This window comes from Hypoxylon trugodes (genome assembly GCF_022578975.1).
Source record: "Hypoxylon trugodes strain CBS 135444 unplaced genomic scaffold F4822scaffold_6, whole genome shotgun sequence".
In the NCBI taxonomy this organism is placed as follows: domain Eukaryota; kingdom Fungi; phylum Ascomycota; class Sordariomycetes; order Xylariales; family Hypoxylaceae; genus Hypoxylon; species Hypoxylon trugodes.
The window spans coordinates 3,088,074-3,103,718 of record NW_026250021.1 but is presented as its reverse complement, the minus strand read 5'-3'; the positions used below and the strand labels follow the sequence as shown (position 1 = coordinate 3,103,718).

General features: G+C 46.2%; 6 protein-coding genes across 6 annotated transcripts; 1 reads left to right on the top strand and 5 right to left on the bottom strand.

The window, feature by feature from the left end:
* Positions 1–19: 19 nt before the first annotated feature.
* On the bottom strand, positions 20–2,102 carry F4822DRAFT_408548 (uncharacterized protein). The gene is made up of 8 exons (XM_051458581.1): positions 2,060–2,102; positions 1,540–1,957; positions 1,229–1,474; positions 1,096–1,169; positions 859–957; positions 698–809; positions 369–648; positions 20–318 (listed from the first exon to the last, which is right to left on the bottom strand). The coding sequence occupies exons 2-8, from the start codon at positions 1,699–1,701 to the stop codon at positions 257–259; spliced, it is 1,035 nt and encodes a 344-aa protein (XP_051313857.1). The 5' UTR covers positions 1,702–1,957; positions 2,060–2,102; the 3' UTR covers positions 20–256.
* Positions 1,987–4,709, bottom strand: F4822DRAFT_408546 (HET-domain-containing protein). Its single transcript, XM_051458580.1, has 4 exons — positions 4,689–4,709; positions 3,969–4,634; positions 3,218–3,916; positions 1,987–3,165 (listed from the first exon to the last, which is right to left on the bottom strand). Exons 2-4 carry the CDS (start codon positions 4,240–4,242, stop codon positions 2,300–2,302), a joined length of 1,839 nt encoding a protein of 612 aa, XP_051313856.1. The 5' UTR covers positions 4,243–4,634; positions 4,689–4,709; the 3' UTR covers positions 1,987–2,299.
* Positions 4,710–5,101: 392 nt separating this feature from the next.
* On the top strand, positions 5,102–6,902 carry F4822DRAFT_437805 (putative dimethylaniline monooxygenase; the record flags this gene model as incomplete). Its single annotated transcript, XM_051462445.1, has 5 exons — positions 5,102–5,138; positions 5,196–5,327; positions 5,389–5,448; positions 5,507–5,795; positions 5,849–6,902. 5 exons carry the CDS (start codon positions 5,102–5,104, stop codon positions 6,900–6,902), a joined length of 1,572 nt encoding a protein of 523 aa, XP_051313855.1.
* Positions 6,903–7,883: 981 nt separating this feature from the next.
* F4822DRAFT_301507 (uncharacterized protein) lies at positions 7,884–9,657 on the bottom strand. The gene has a single exon (XM_051455186.1). The coding sequence runs from the start codon at positions 9,241–9,243 to the stop codon at positions 7,963–7,965; it is 1,281 nt and encodes a 426-aa protein (XP_051313854.1). The 5' UTR covers positions 9,244–9,657; the 3' UTR covers positions 7,884–7,962.
* Positions 9,658–11,612, bottom strand: F4822DRAFT_301506 (uncharacterized protein). The gene has a single exon (XM_051455185.1). The coding sequence runs from the start codon at positions 11,471–11,473 to the stop codon at positions 10,073–10,075; it is 1,401 nt and encodes a 466-aa protein (XP_051313853.1). The 5' UTR covers positions 11,474–11,612; the 3' UTR covers positions 9,658–10,072.
* A 1,280-nt stretch (positions 11,613–12,892) lies between these two features.
* F4822DRAFT_301584 (transcriptional activator of glycolytic enzymes-domain-containing protein) lies at positions 12,893–15,002 on the bottom strand. Its single transcript, XM_051455187.1, has 2 exons — positions 13,928–15,002; positions 12,893–13,825 (listed from the first exon to the last, which is right to left on the bottom strand). Exons 1-2 carry the CDS (start codon positions 14,525–14,527, stop codon positions 13,301–13,303), a joined length of 1,125 nt encoding a protein of 374 aa, XP_051313852.1. The 5' UTR covers positions 14,528–15,002; the 3' UTR covers positions 12,893–13,300.
* Between the last annotated feature and the right edge of the window lie 643 nt (positions 15,003–15,645).

The following is a 15,645-nucleotide window of genomic DNA, read 5'->3' as shown; positions in this document are numbered from 1 at the left end:
TTCACGAGTAACATGAATTCCTTTGTTGGCACCCGAACGTATAAGACAATTGGACTGTTACAAGTTAATTGTCGAATGATAATGATTGAACACATCCGGAAACATCTCCGGGGCACCATAGTAGACAACAAAGAGATGCAAACCATATTGCGATTTTTCTCCGAGCTTTTTGAGTCATAAAGATTTTATGATATTGCGGTTATAGCAGAAGAGGGAGCGAAATATGTAATTCTACATTAACGACCAATAGATGGCTTTAGAAAATCGATTTTCCGCTCGCATCAGTGACTGGCATACCACCCGGCAGTTCAGTAAGCCCTAAGTCTCCTTGTTAGCATGTGAATATGGTAGTAGATCAAAATACTTACAGCCATCAACATCTTCGTTTACATCTCTCTTCTTCGTACACTTGTTCCCCTCGGCAATATTCTGATACTTCAACTCTGGGCACTGAAAACCGTTACAGTTCGTATCCATAGCGATTTGCAGCGCGTTGCCTTTCCAACCGAACATGTAATCACCGTGGTTTCCGAACCCCGTGGCGTCACCATAGCTCCAAACGAACGGTTGGGAACCGTCTTCCGGCCATTCGGACTTATCGTTGAATGGAGTAGTGTCCCATACGATTTCGTAGAACAATTGGGGAATCTTGAAAATATTTAGTAATGAGAGTAAATAGAGCGTTAAAATATTGTACCTTCACAGGATGACTTGCAGGACATGGCCCTCCTTGTTCGAATGTGCCACTCTCAGGATACGAGACGTGGCTTGAGTGGTCCGGGGAGTCCAAGTTGACACCATCCCAGCAACTAAGCAGCTTAGCAGGCGATTCTTTGGGGTAAAAGACGAGGAACTCACGTTGGGAAACGTAGGTTAGCCATGATACCAGCGGGGCATGGCTTTTTAGGCATATCAAGTGTTTCGCCCGTTCGTGTCATGGGATCTTGAAGACAGGTACTATGAAGATATATGTAAGTGACCACATCTGACAACCCTATAGTGGGTATATATGGAGGTTGAGAGCCGTAAATTGGTGGAAGATACGTCCTCTCGCAATTCGAGTTTACTACCTGAGCTCCATCAGCTTGTACTTACTATGTGAGTTGACGGTATCTCTCTGCCTCCTCTTTAGTGCGTATAGTAGGATCGCCGGTAATCATTCGGAAGCCCTCGGGTGATTATAAGCATGCTGTGTAATAAAGTTCCGAGAGGAATAACGAGAACTTACAGGTTTGAACGCGGTCACTTTGGTGTTATTGTAGCTTGGTATGTAGTAAATGGTCATGCCACCATTTGACTCTTCGAAGTATACATTTCCCTTCTGCGGAACACGCTTATACGTTCCATTCCGTGCGCGGAAGAACATGACAGCAGTCCAGTAGTTGGAGAAGTCTTCAGCAAAGGTACAAGTCGTGCAGGTAGCTTCACCGGGGATGTCTAGGGTCTTTGGGTCCATCGATGCGTTGAAAGAATTCTGCGACAGGTAATGGTTAGTTAAGTGTACACTCTAGTAGTTCTATGTTAGACACATGTGCGTACCCCTCCGATGACTTGGTGAAGATGAGGAGACCCGACCACGCCTGGGTTGACCAGAGGGTCAAGACGTTCGACGACGAGCTGGGAGCATGAAAAGCGTAGCAGGGCAGAAACCGGCATAAGGAATCCGGCGCCCGCCAGTACGGAACTCCAATGTGACCTCATCGTAAGAGCTTCTCGAAGTATGACTAAACAGTAACTGATCGTCAGTTAAGGAGAGTTGCGAAGTTGAGCGTACTTCAGGCCTTGGCTATAATGTTTGGCTAGGTATTCTGCGGATCCAGAAAGTCGATATCGGTATATAGAGGGGAAATGGGAGTCTATCTTTATTTTTAGCATGATGCTTCTCATTTTAAATGCCGCCTCACTAGAACTGCTTAATATATCTTCACTCTAGTCTATATTGCCGGCCGGGTAAGTACTACCCCATGCACCAATCAGCATCAAGCATTTCTGCGAAAACATTCATTTATTCATAATTTAAATGATAGGCAGCTGCGAAGAACTCGTTGGCCATGCTTACTTGAAATGGTATCCTGTAGGAACTATAAATCTTCGATCAATCTGCAGTAATTACATCATAACCGCTTCCATATAGGTATATCAGTATTCTTTAGACATGAGTATGGCATCGTGTCCTCGTCGCTTGTTCCCGGTTTCTTACTGAAGTAGAAAAATTGTACCCGTATTCTGGGTTCACAATTCATCATCCAAGATCGGTATCGCATGGCGGGAGGCCCACGCCTCATTGATGCGACACTTCTTATATCATCTGAATGGTTTCTGAACCGCGTTCATCCCGCTTAGGTGGATAACCCTCAATGAAGCCTATCCTCTGGTATGTAGACGAAGATCCCTTTACATTGCGAAGAACGAGTCCCGGACCCTTGGTACCACTGAAAATGTAAACGTCCGCTGGATTGTCAGGGTCGCAATAAAGTTCCGACGTGACATCTACCAACCAACTGTGATCCTTTTCATTGTGGATTTGAACTCGTCGATAATGGTTGCTGGGATTTTTCTCGTAATCTGCTCCGCCCCAAGCGAGAGCCTGGACGAGTACCCCGCGAATAGTTATGGTCTTAGTAGAAACCTGTGCCAAAGGGTTGGATATCATCGGTTCCCATGAAATACTAATGATCTTAATGCCCTCAAAAACATAAGTACTAGGAGCATAGCGAAAAGATCCGGAAACAGACGCCCACGACCATGACGGCATTGCTTGATGTAAAGTGCGTTTCGCAACGATATCGTAGTTTTGCGCAAATGACGAATCAAGACCCCAGAAAAGATCGGCGACAAGAGTTGGCTCCCAGAGACCGTTCACATAACGACCTAAGCTCCTCTGCGAAAATAAATGCGCAATTCCAGCCAATGCAGGTAGTCTATCGGTGTCGTAAGTTAAACCCTTTAACAAATACGCTTCGACGACGTCTTGCCAGAGTCGACGTAAATCTTTCGGTGAAGAATCGCGGAGCTGCGTATCAAATCTAGCCTTCAAATCGCTCGCAGCAACGATATCGCGCATGTCCTCATTATACTCCCCGCAATTGCAGGATCGTTTAGATAAACATAACCAAAGTATCTCCCATTCCGTGAAAGATAGTACGCGAGGAGCCAGAAGATATTCTGTATTTTCTGTTACAATCGATTGCGCCTGAAGGGAGTTCGATTAACTAACCTTGAAAACACCAAGATCGCTCGAGGAGTGGCCCAGGTGTCGAAGATTCTAGTCCGTAAGGGCTACTAGCAAAGTAAGGTGCGTGTTCCAATGCTGGACGCACATGCACCGTAGCACAAACGCCATTTTCGGCAGGACGCTGGACCGTATGTTTAAGGTCTAGAGGGTCGTGCCGACGGAAAAGGCCACCACTACTATTTTCTGACGCAGTGGCTGAAATAGTGACGTAGGAATTACCGTACACGTCTGCCATGCGCGAAGCTTCATGCCTCCAATCGTCCTTGCTATCTTGAACGATACAGAGGGAGTCAATCCAAATATACCGACACTCAAGCTCCCGCGTTACTAGAATCGCATCGCGAAACGTTTTAGGGAACGCCTCAATCGAAATCCCCGCCTTGAACTTATCTAAGGTATTCTCTGTGGTTATAATGGGAACAACACCACCCCAGCAATGGCTCAACGCAGTATAGGGTCCTTTATCCGCTTTCGCTGGCTCGTAAAGAAAGATTCTGTCCGGGTCGCGCGAGACATCTAACACTCTAGTAGGGAGATAATTATTCTGACGACTCTTGCAGACCTGGTGCTTTTCATCGCAAGTCTTAATCCAACCCTTCATTTGCGAAAGATACTTGATACATGCAGTATCTGGCTCGAGGTCGTTGGTGGGCTTGAAAACATCAGAGAACCGGTCTTGTGCTTGCGTAAAATGTTAACTGGGAGAGCCCAATACGAGATTGGTGTAACCCACAGTATTTTGTGTAGAAATGAAGGCCCATCCATGCTCTCTCGGCTGAGGATCTTTTATACTGAAGCCGAAATGAGTCTTCTGCCTGGCGAAGCGCCATCCATTGAACCGTGGCTGGACTATTCAAGCAGAAGACTTCCAGTCCCTCCCAAAGAATCGAACATAATTGACAAGTAGATCCTGAGTCTTTCAAGTCCTGTCCTGTCCCGCCGGTAATGAAACCACCAGAGAAACCTGGTAGAGGCTCTAAATCACGACACGTAGCACATGGGTCCATTTTGATGTAGTTTTGGGTGATGTTTCATATTATGGTGATGATTTCAGCTGAAGAGCAATGAGGGATTCCTGAAGGAATTGTCGCCTAATATTCCAGGCACCCAAACTGGGCCGGGGGTAGGCCGTAAGAGTTTCGAATTTCTGCATCATATTGAAGTTTCTTACCAGGAAATATAATTATCGAAGTAAGGATATATGGTGCGGCGCGATCATACGCGTTTGGCAGTTGGGTATTAAATGCTCAAGTCATAAAGACCGCTCCCTAATAATTGAAAATGTCAACTTCCCAAGCAACGGCGATGGTGGAGATAAATGCCTCTTAAAGTCCGAAGTGGAAATTGTTTAAGATATGTGGGCCACATGGGTCAGAGTTGCATTCGGATTTCCTTGTATCTGATTGGTCAGATTTACTTCTTTATTGTTATTATTAGTATTCGGTCAACTTACAAATCTCACCCTGCAGATCCCACCAACACTTAACTAATATCTTAAGATATCCCTTATCCGAATCGCGGCATCATAAAAGAAAGAAAGAGCGCGCATCAATCCACGCGTAAGATACCTACCTAGGTATTTATTACTGGTCAACATTTCAATATCGAATGTGAAGGCTTCGATATCCCCCCTGTCTTTGATAAGCAATACCATACATGATCCATCCGGTAGTTCCGCGATCCAACCAATCATCACTTCAGTCTCGTACCACGTTACAAGGGTGTTGTAGTTCGATTGCCAGCCTAATTGCTGACATATGAGCTGAGCTTCCGACTCTACAAAGTTGACAATGACACCTCAATCATCTAGGTAAGCGAAGCTTGACTTGGATTTTTTTCATGTACGACGTTGAGGTTCCCGTCGCGATGAAAGAACAATCTACGGTGGCAGTGATCGGCGCAGGTAAAGCCATATACGCTCTAGGTCATGATCGACACCCCACGCTAACATCAATACCAGGCTCGAGCGGGCTTTCTATGCTCAAGACCCTGCGCGAAAATGGCTTCAAAGCGACGTTATATGAGAGGCGGAGCCAAGTGGGTGGTCTTTGGGCTTATTCCGACGACCCAACTATGACTTCAGCTCTAAAATGTAAGAATACAAGGATACCCCAAGCTGTGAAGACGCGCGCATCACTCACAATGCCTCGTAGCTACGACGGCGAACATTAGCAAGTACACTTGTGGGATGACAGACTTCCCCATGCCTGACAGTTCGTTTCCATCCATTTATACCATGTCTGCGACATCATTCAATTAACAGTCCTGCAGAATACCCATATCACCTAACACAGGCCCAGTTCCAAGAGTACATGGAGCTATATGCCACGCATTTTGACATGATGAAGGATATCGTGTTCAACGCATTATTAAAGCGAGTCGTTAGGAACGAACAAGACACGAAGTGGCTGATTGAAGTCGTTATTGACGGTAAACTCCAGATAATAGAATACGACAAAGTCGCGTTCTGCCATGGATACCAAACGAGGGCAAAAATACCAGATTTTGAGGGTCGTGAGAAGTTTGAGGGCATCGTAATTCACTCCCAGGTTTATCGGAAGTAAGTCGCAACGCATAAATGTCAACTACCTATATAATTGACTAGTTTTATAGGGTCGATGATTTTAAAGGGAAGAGGGTTGTCGTCGTTGGTGTCGGGGCCACCGCGGGGGATATCATAAGGGAGTTGATCCCGGCAGCAGAGAAAGTATACGCTTCCCATCGCCGAGGAATGATGGCCATACAGAAGTGGAGAAATGGAACACCCGCCGATCTCCTAGCTACCCGACGAAGAAGACAAGTTGCCATGTTCTTACAACGTAATTTCCCCAGCGCCATGAGAGTTCTTGCAGATCTAGGATGTCGATACGTATTATACTCGACATACGGTAAACTCGATCCATCCTGGCGCGTTACACCATTCCCTTCCGTTACCTTATCAATAGCTGCCGCTGCCGAGAATATCATTCCGTCATTTAAGGACGGGACTTTGACGTCACTCCATGGATTGAAGCGATTCGTGGGGCCTCGATCGATTGAATTTGAAGATGGTACTATCATTGACGATATCGACGCCGTTATATGCGCCACAGGTTATACCGCAGATTTTACCGTCGCTCCGTTTATCGAGACAAGTCGCCCGCCGAATTATGGTGGACCACCAATTGCAAGACTATGGATGAATTTATTCCCCCCGAAATATGCCGACTCCATATGTTTCCTTTGTTACTCAGCGTATGGGAAGAATAATGGTTTCTCGTTCTCGGATGTGATCTCGCTAGCAGTGAGCAACGTATGGCGGGGTGCACATCCAGTCCCATCACAAGAAGAGATGGAGAAACAAGTGGATAAGCATCAACAATGGGTAGCGTCGAGATGGAGGCTTGAGAATAGTATAGACCCTTCGATGGTTAAGCAGTGGGAGTTCCAAGGTTGGCTTCACGAAGCCGCGGGTACAGGATTGGAGAATTTGGGTTGGGGTTGGAAAGGTTGGAAGTTTTGGTTTCAGGATCGAGAGATGTATAATCTGATGAATAACGGAGTTGAGACTGCATACGCGTTTCGATTCTTTGAGACGGGGAAGCGAAAGGCATGGCCAGGGGCGAGAGAAGCTATCATACACGCGAATAAGGCTGTTAAGATGTTTCCTATTAAGGGTATGAAGTGACCACGGATGGATCTGTTATTGTAGCTTGGGTCATTATTAGGACAATTTTGTAGTATTAGCGATTCGCATGTCAATCAATTGTCTGCATACCTTGTATAATTAATTAAGACTTCTACTTCCATGATCTGGTACGTCCAAAGTGCAGCCAGGATGTTTTATCAGCTTAAGGGGCTCAGGTCTAGCAGTAGTAGCTGCTTGAGTTCATCACCAGGGGTCATGTCAAGATCTCTGAGGTAGTTAGCTAAAGAGGTCAGAACCGTCCAGATGTGACTAGTGCTTCATCGTGACGAGGTATTATACAAAACATGAGTACACTTTATTATTCAAGTGGCCAAATTTGAAGGTACGTACGTAAACAGCCGTCCAGAAACTGCTTCCTTGTTGGCCAACCAGACTGCTTGCCTCGTAACCTAGGTATCTAGGTAGGTGCACCACCACCAACGTGACCAATGCGCAGATCAACCAATGAATGGCCCGTACAAATTTTTTGAATAGATCTTATAATAGATAATAGATCAGTTGTTCTCCAACCGTGTGGTAGCTAAGGTTAAATGGCCTGGTTGGTGGGTGAGCATATTAATATCCAGGAGCCCACCATTGCCTTTAGTCTACACCAGACATGATCACATCCCCTGCGTGGACTCCCGCGTCTCACCCCGTGCATGGATAGCGAGGATGAAATTGGTCACGAAGAAATACCCCGAGAATCGAAAGTAGGGGGGGCGCAGTAGTTTCCGGTTCCGGTTACAAGTATATGGGATAATAAATATAGAATGAGGGAAGCTGGGCCTGTAGGAGGGATCTGGGGGCTTGATTTTTTTGTGTCACGATACAACGAGGGTTCGAGTCCCAGCCGATGCATAATCTTGTTTTTTCTTTTTTTCCCCTCCATTCCGCCACCCTCTCTACGTCTTCCCTTTGCTTTTTCCTTTTGCCTTTTTTTTTTATCCTTCTCACAACAGCTAAAACGTTCAATCTCACTTCTCTTTTCATTCTCTTTTTCGGCCAAGAAAACATATTATATTCAACTTCCCTCCACATCAGTATCGAAAATATACATCTATGCGCTCGCACCAGTAAGTTGAATCGAATAATCCAATCCACGACTCACATCACTGGTAAGCGAAAAGGGGTCATACAAATAAAGTGTGTTCGGCGTGTTGACAACCACCAAACTTGCCTCCTCCCCGCTAGCCAACGTTGCTTGAGCCTTGTTGTCCGCAACCTCGACATACCTAACCGCACCATTCGACGCCTTTATCGCTAGACTAGCAGTGTAAGGCGCCGTAGCCGTCACAGTAACGCTAATAGATGCCCCAGTTGCCTTCAATGGTATGATGTTCGCCCCCATATAACGAGGTTGTCGAGCTGCCTTGACCTTATACTTCCCCCCACCCTGCGAGTCCAAATTGGCATAGTTTATATCCTTCCTCTGCTTCTCGAATAGAGCCCGAGCCTTTTCGTGTCCGATATCGACGTACGCCATGCGAGCCCAATATCGACCGACAACTGTTTGAATTTTCGTTGGCGATGCGAGTTGATCCAGGATATGCAGCGGCGTCTCGTTGCTGTCCCGCTTATACTTCCTCCACACGTTCGGGAAATTCGCCATTCCAAGTCCGGCGTAATTGTCCGGGTTGTTGGTGATATACGTCAGGAAGGGCCACGCTTCATAATAATTGCCGGTTCCACTTGATCCGTCTACGATAACTTGGAACGAATCACCGATGACCTTCTTCAAGTTGATAAGCGTGTCACCACTAGCTTGGTTATACTTCGTTCTAGAGTCCGCGCAGATTGAAGAAGTGATGAAGGTATCCGCAACGAAATTAGCCACAGTCTCCCACCAAGCTCCGGTCCGACCCTGATTGATCCAATACCTCTCGGCGTAAGTCATGGCATGTCCGAATTCGTGGACAGTAATCGAAGGCGTATTCATCCATTCAGTTACGACATTCAAGAAGCTCAGGCCGGTAGCGCTGTCCGTTCCGGTGTTGGCGGCCGTGTTGGCTCCAAGATTCGCAACATCATAGACGTTCATCTTATACCAGGGGCCGTTATCATTGTCCTGGTTAAATGACAGGCCCGTCGAACGCCATCCTTGGCCATTTATGAAGCAATCATAAGCTGACTCAAGGGTCTGAAGCACAGTGTTAGCGACTGCGTCAGTCGTAGCATCATAGACGCGGAAATGTGGTGAGTCCTTGTATTTCTTTCCTCCCGGGCCGACCTTCGTATTCGGCGTGAATTCAGCCGGTGGTGTCGCCAGTACCCGTGATGGAGCTGCGGTGGCCCTAATGGCCCACCATAGCGGGATGACAATCAAGCCGAATCCTTTCATAGCTCCTGATGATGAGTTCCGCCTTACATGCAATGCGTATGTGAAGCTTAAACCCGGAGGAACATTTCGGAGCGACGATCGTCATTATTTTATGGCCAGATACCCAAGTTGTACTGAGGTCTGGCCACGGAACTAAGTACGCGCTCCGAGATTGGATGTTCCCTTGTCGATATTAAGCGGACAGGCTAAACTGAACTACAAAGACACAACTTGGCACGGGTTGGTTACTAGCACTTTGACTAGTATAAAAAGAAGATTCCCATACTTAGTTTCTCAAAACCTCAGTATAGCCGACCAAGGAATAGTCACGATGTCTTGCGGATACGGTTAGTAGAGAAATATTATAGGAGCAACACTGTTAGGTTTTCTCTATCACCACCAAAAGGAACCAAAGTGTCATTGTCAACTTTCACGCTGTCATTCGGTGTAAACATTGCTAACTTACATTAGATTGACTTCCCTTCTCTAGATTCAAGCTCTTCGCAGGGAATTATTTCGAAGCGACTAAAAGGCATATTTATCTTACCAACTTAGTCACGTTTCATGGAATAGACATACTGAAATTTTTATAAGACAAATCGGTGAATGCGTGGTTATAGTATATTATTGGTTATCGTTGTTTCTACCTAAGCAAACTTCGTCGCTGAGTACCTATCTATAGAACTATCGTATGGATTTCATATCGACAGTGAGCAGAAGATTGGCGTTTATTACATCTTCCATGAATGATACCCTCGAAACAAGAAGCAAGACTTACCAGCTAATATGTTACGTTATGTAGTATACGCATCAATCGTCCAACAAACCATGCAATTTACCTTACCTTTCCTTAATATTTTCCCTTCCGTTGCTGTCTCTGTCTTCGCGTCTGCACCCGGCGCCTCCTGTTCAACTTATCGTAATGCAAGACCCAATACCCATCCACGATGGTTGTATCGATGCTGTCAGCAGTCACCCATGTTTCCTCCTCTCCCTTAGGCCAGTCGCCTTTCCAACGTACCTTGTACCAAGTAGCCCGAGTCCGAGTTGCGGTAGGAGGGTGGTGGGTGATGACGTGCTCAACCTCGTGCTGCTCGTCTTGTTTTTCTTTTCCCTTCTTATCCTGGTCAACAATACGTCTAGATTCGTGTAAGGGAAGGGAAGATGGGGGCGGCAAAGCGGTATGTGAAGAAGCCGGTCGTTTAGCACGAGCTGCACGAGTTGGACGGGTGGGATTGGAGGGAGATACGGGACGAGCTGGGCGGGTCGGGCGGCTAGGGCGATATCGAGGTTGAGGTTCTGGTTGGGGAGGTGGAGATCGTGAAGTTTGTGGCGTTGTTCTGACCATAACCATCGGGTATCCCTGGGCTAGTGGACCAAGCCGTAGAAAATTAAAGCACTCGAGCCCAAAAATGGGGTAATAAATATCCTTGTTGCTCTCTGGTCTTAGTCCCTGGGATACATTGGAGGGATCTTCGTACACCACGAGCCGTCCCGTGTCTCGAAAGAAGGGTATTAAATCGATTATGAATGGCCATTGTATGGAACTTTTCTCCTCCTTTTTCCAAAAGTTCATAACAGTTAATCTCAAGCGTCTACTATATTTCGCGTCATGCGAATCGTTGTCCCAACTGCCTGGGCGACGAGGCAGCCGCTTCTCTCCTGTGTTAAAGTCCCAGAGAAGAGCTAGCTGGCCTAAACATTCAGCAGCGTATTCCTTCATTGCAACGTAACGCGTACGCTCCGCCTCGAGTCTTATCAGTTCGGCAGCGGCGGGATCGTAGCCCTGGCGCCATGTCATCTCGATCCGGCGCAAAACATCCTCTAGAGCCAAGTCAGCGAGCTGGTATTCAACACCAGCTTTGAAGAAAAACGCGACCAGATAAAGCAGAGATGGGTTATCCCCCAGCCACCTCTTTAGGAATGAGATGTCGGTCTCTTCATCAATTGTGTCGCTGAAAACGAAGTGATGATACTTAACTCGAGTCTTGCATGTATCTACACTGAAGCGACACACTAGGCACCGCTCAAGACGGCAACATCCTGGATGGTCGGGGCAAAACTGATGAGGAGAGATAGTATCCATTATGTGGGGATACATACAACGCCCCGCGATCGTCGGTGGAACATTGTAGACATTGAGGTCTTGAAAAGGGCTGCGGACTACATATCCAGTACCTAGGTTGACTATGCTCGGACAGCGGGTATCATGGTCAGTAGTAGTGTAATGGACGTATAGATCGAAACACATGATGAGTACTATCAAATGAATGGATTGGACAAGTTAGTCGGGGCAGGAGAAGAAAATCGAAGAAGATTCGGTGTGATGAGTTTCTTCTTTCCTCGCCACGATAGATTATCACGTTTTCTCAGGTGATCCCTCATATCACCCAAGGTAGCGCCTATACCTTATAGATTTATATCATATACTGCTTTATCTTAGTATAAACATCAACAATCGTTTTGAATCATCAATGCCGACAATTAACAATAAGTACAATAAGCTTAATCAAGCCTTTGTCTGTCTTCTTTAATTTACAACATATTGTGTTTGATAACACCGTCTTGGCCGTCTTGGTGTCACTGAATTATTTAATCTTATGTAAGGCTTTGTACTCATAGTTCTAGGATTCGTTTCCGTTGTTTGAGTAACAAAACCTCCTCGCTCATTCCCCCTTTCTTCACTTAGACAATAATCCAACACAACTACCGACGCCGGGTTTTCTATCCGACTCTCGACCTGACTTGGCATTGATATGGTCGGCCGAAGAGGAGGTTGGAGTTTAATGGGATCTTTCCCTGGTTTTCCTAAATTGAGCATCGCGCCAAGAAATCCTTACGGAAGAAAGAAAAAAACAAGGAGTCAATTCCAATCATCGGGATGCAAGACGACAAAGACGTAGCTCGGTAAACCTGAAGTCAACAACCCGGAAATTTTTAAAACGGACAAGACAAGCAACGTCGCAATAATGCGGCTGAGTTAGCTTACATTGGGATTGGCGCAAGGGTGTGAGAGTGGCCAGCCGGGTAGGAGAGGAAATAAAAAGAACAAAAAATCTAAGACCGCAGCGCACGCACTGCTGACCGATTCCGACATTGAGCAAGTAAATTAGGCTGGCATTATCGTCGTCTTCCACTCCTTTCTACCACGTCAAGGGCACCGGCAATATATTTTATGACGTGTTCGGATCCGCGGGAACTTTGAGTCCGCTTAGGGGGGCTGGGCTTGGAATCCATGGGCTTACTGTGATGACCAGCAACGCCAATCAAGCCACCTACACGGCTCTGCATATTGGAACTCGAGCGTACTTTCGTGTGACCGATGGTGCCCCGATCTATACCGCCTCGAACGGACTTATTTGCTCTACCAATTATAAAAAAAAATCAACTCCATAGATAAGATCCGCGATCGAGACTTTTCATGTGGGTATACCGAAATACCGAGATTTCGATATACCCTAATGCACCGTCTATCAAAAGGGAGGGTATCTTAGGAAAATAGGCGCGTGACCATACAGAAGTTCTACTAGGTGCAGGTGTAGGTGTAAGTATAGATGTAGATGTAGATGTAGATGTAGGTACTTAGAAGCCTCGGCCGGAATCTCCCGTAACTACGCCCATATCCGATTGTACCGAGTACGGAGAACTGAATACGTGTCGTCGATGTGGCGCAACCTGCAAGCAGGTGGTTAAGAAGGCATGTCCTTTTTGCAATTGCTTGGTAGACTAGGTAGGTTAAGTGCCTATATGATCAAGTAATGTCATGTTCCTGTCCACCACCTTAAAAAAAAAAAAATGGCATCGTAATGGTTACTCATTACCACGTATCTTCGCCTAGACGCCGACCTCGACCAGCTTTCTTTTTTCGTTCTGCCAGCGAACAATAAAGCACGCCGCCGTAGGTCCCGTTAAGAAACCCTCTTGATGACAATGATGACATGCCGAATTCGCAGTCGTGATCCTCTTGTAACTAGCCCCGTAAATGCAGCCTCTCATATATGATAAGTGGTATCAATGCCGCTCCCCAGTAACGCCAGTTCCGAAGCAAAAAAAAAAAAAAAGGGACACAAAGGCCGTCCTAACCAGCCATACTATCATCTCCAATTCCCTTCTCCTTTCGTTCATCTTGGAGCATCCGAATCAACTTGTTGATGGTGTTTCCATCGCGCAACTTCTCTACTTCTCGCACCGCGTCTTCTTCATCCAGACCCTCCGCCATGTATTCCTTGATTTTGTCCCAAATGACCTTTCGTCTCGAATACCACGTGCGACCTCGTGGTTCGGGCCGCCAGCGCGAACCCCACGTAGCGTCTAATTCTTCAACTGCAGGTTGGCCATCCATACCCTCACGATATTCTTTCCAAACATCTTCCACTGTGCCGACAGTTCCATATTTGTATTGTGGTGGGCCGGATAAAGGTGTTTGCACGCTCGGTCTAGGTTGGGGTTGAGAAGTGGATGGAGAAGCCGGAGGTCTAGCAGGGCGGCTTGGCGTTTGCATAGGAATCGGTGGCCCCCGAGAAAACGTAGCGACTGGTTGTTGCGGTTGGGGTGGTGGGGGTACGATGGGCCGTACAGAAGAGGTGTCGCGGGAACTGAGTGCCTAAATATCACAATTGTCAGTAAATTGTGATAAATAAAACTTCGTATGAATACGAAGTAGGAAAATTAAAACCGATGCTTTCTTTCTTGGCGGTTAACATACAGATGCAGCAGCTTGGTGAGAAGCTACTAAGCTACCACGGAGGTCGTTTAGTTGTTGGCTAATAGTATCAAATTGCGCCGAAATGTGGGCGACATATTGTTGATGTTGCATCTGGATCTGAAGGATCGTGGCGATCAATTGTTCGGGTGTCCTTCCTAGAAGTTGTTCCTCGGTGACGACAGGCGGTAATGACATGACAGCTTGAGGTTGAAGATAGGTATGAGGTGCGGTAGCAGTCGGAGGGGCCGAAGCTGAAGACAACGATAGACCAGCAGCGGAACCAGAAGCAGCAGCAGCAGCAGCAGTAGTAACAGCAGTAATAGGATTAGTAGCAGCGGAGGCCAAGGGACTTGGGTTCGGGATCGGATTCGTCCTGGAACCGGAAGTAGCTTGTCTTTTAGAAGGAGTGGCGCTTGTGCCGGCACTGCGCTGCAGGTCGGCTGCAGCAGGTCGCTTGAGAGAAGCCCCTGTCGCTGCAGGGCCAGGACCAGGTACGGGAGGAGCTGAGGTAGTGGTGCTAGTGGCAATGGTTGGGCCCGTGGCCGCGGCCGTCGATGGGGGCGGTATGTTACTAAGGCCGGTCGACGGCGAAGACAGCATGACGGACCCCTTTTAACCAGTAAACTCGTCCAAGACCTCCCAAGCAAGCAAGCAAAAGAGACAATCAGTAGAGAATGGGGTTATAAAAGAGTAGGTAGCTCGGGTTTTATGGGTGGGGGGTTATGTTAGGGGGTGTGCGTATGGGTTTTGTATTGTATGCGTGTTGTTGTAGTTGGGAAGGAAGACAAAAAAAGAAAAGTAAAGAAAAAAGAAAAAGAATAAAATAGATAAAATGAATAAAATAAAAATAAAATAAAATAATATAAACAATAAATTAAAAATAAGACTAAAGTAATCCGCAGCACCGTTATGTTCAAGAAGGGAAAGAGAAGTAGACGATGAATAAAAATAAAAATAAAATAAAATAAATGTAGGGAAGTAAAAGAAAGAAACTTCGAGATGATCAGACGGACGTCCGGGCTAGCCGGGGTCTGCTGTCCTTCGTTCGAAGTAAAGAAGGAACCAGGTAAGAAATAACAAGGTAGATAGGTAAAACTAGTAAGTGTACCTTAAGTAAGAGTAATAAAAGTTGAGTAAGTACGGTAAATAAGAAGGAAGGACAATAATAAGTAGGAATAAGTTAGAGGAAGAGGGAGATGATAGATGATAGTCAATGTCAAAGCCAAATGCCAATGCCAATGTCAATGAGGGGTGAATGACAAGGACAAGGGGTAAGAGTTAACAGGGACAATGCCCGAAGGTAAGAGATAGAGAGAGGATATAGGATAGAAGATGGACGGGATAGATAATGTGTAAGTGTATATATGTATGAATATATGTAGGTTAGATAGGCAATGTAATGGTAATGTATGTATTTGAGCGGATGAGTGTTACGAATGCGAGTGTATAATGTGTAAGTAGATATTATATTTGCGTATATGCGCGTGTGCGGTGAAGGTAGACAGAGATATGATGACGATGATAGATAGATGAGACGCGACTACACGAAATATGTCGGCATCTATCTATCTACATCAACATAGCAACAAGAATAGTTCAACCGCAGCAGGAGTAGCAACAAGCAACAACATCAACATATGCTTCGTCGGTTTCGGCGTCGGTAGCATCAGTGGCAACATCCGCAGCAGCAACAATAGTGGTAATGGTGGTGGCAGTGA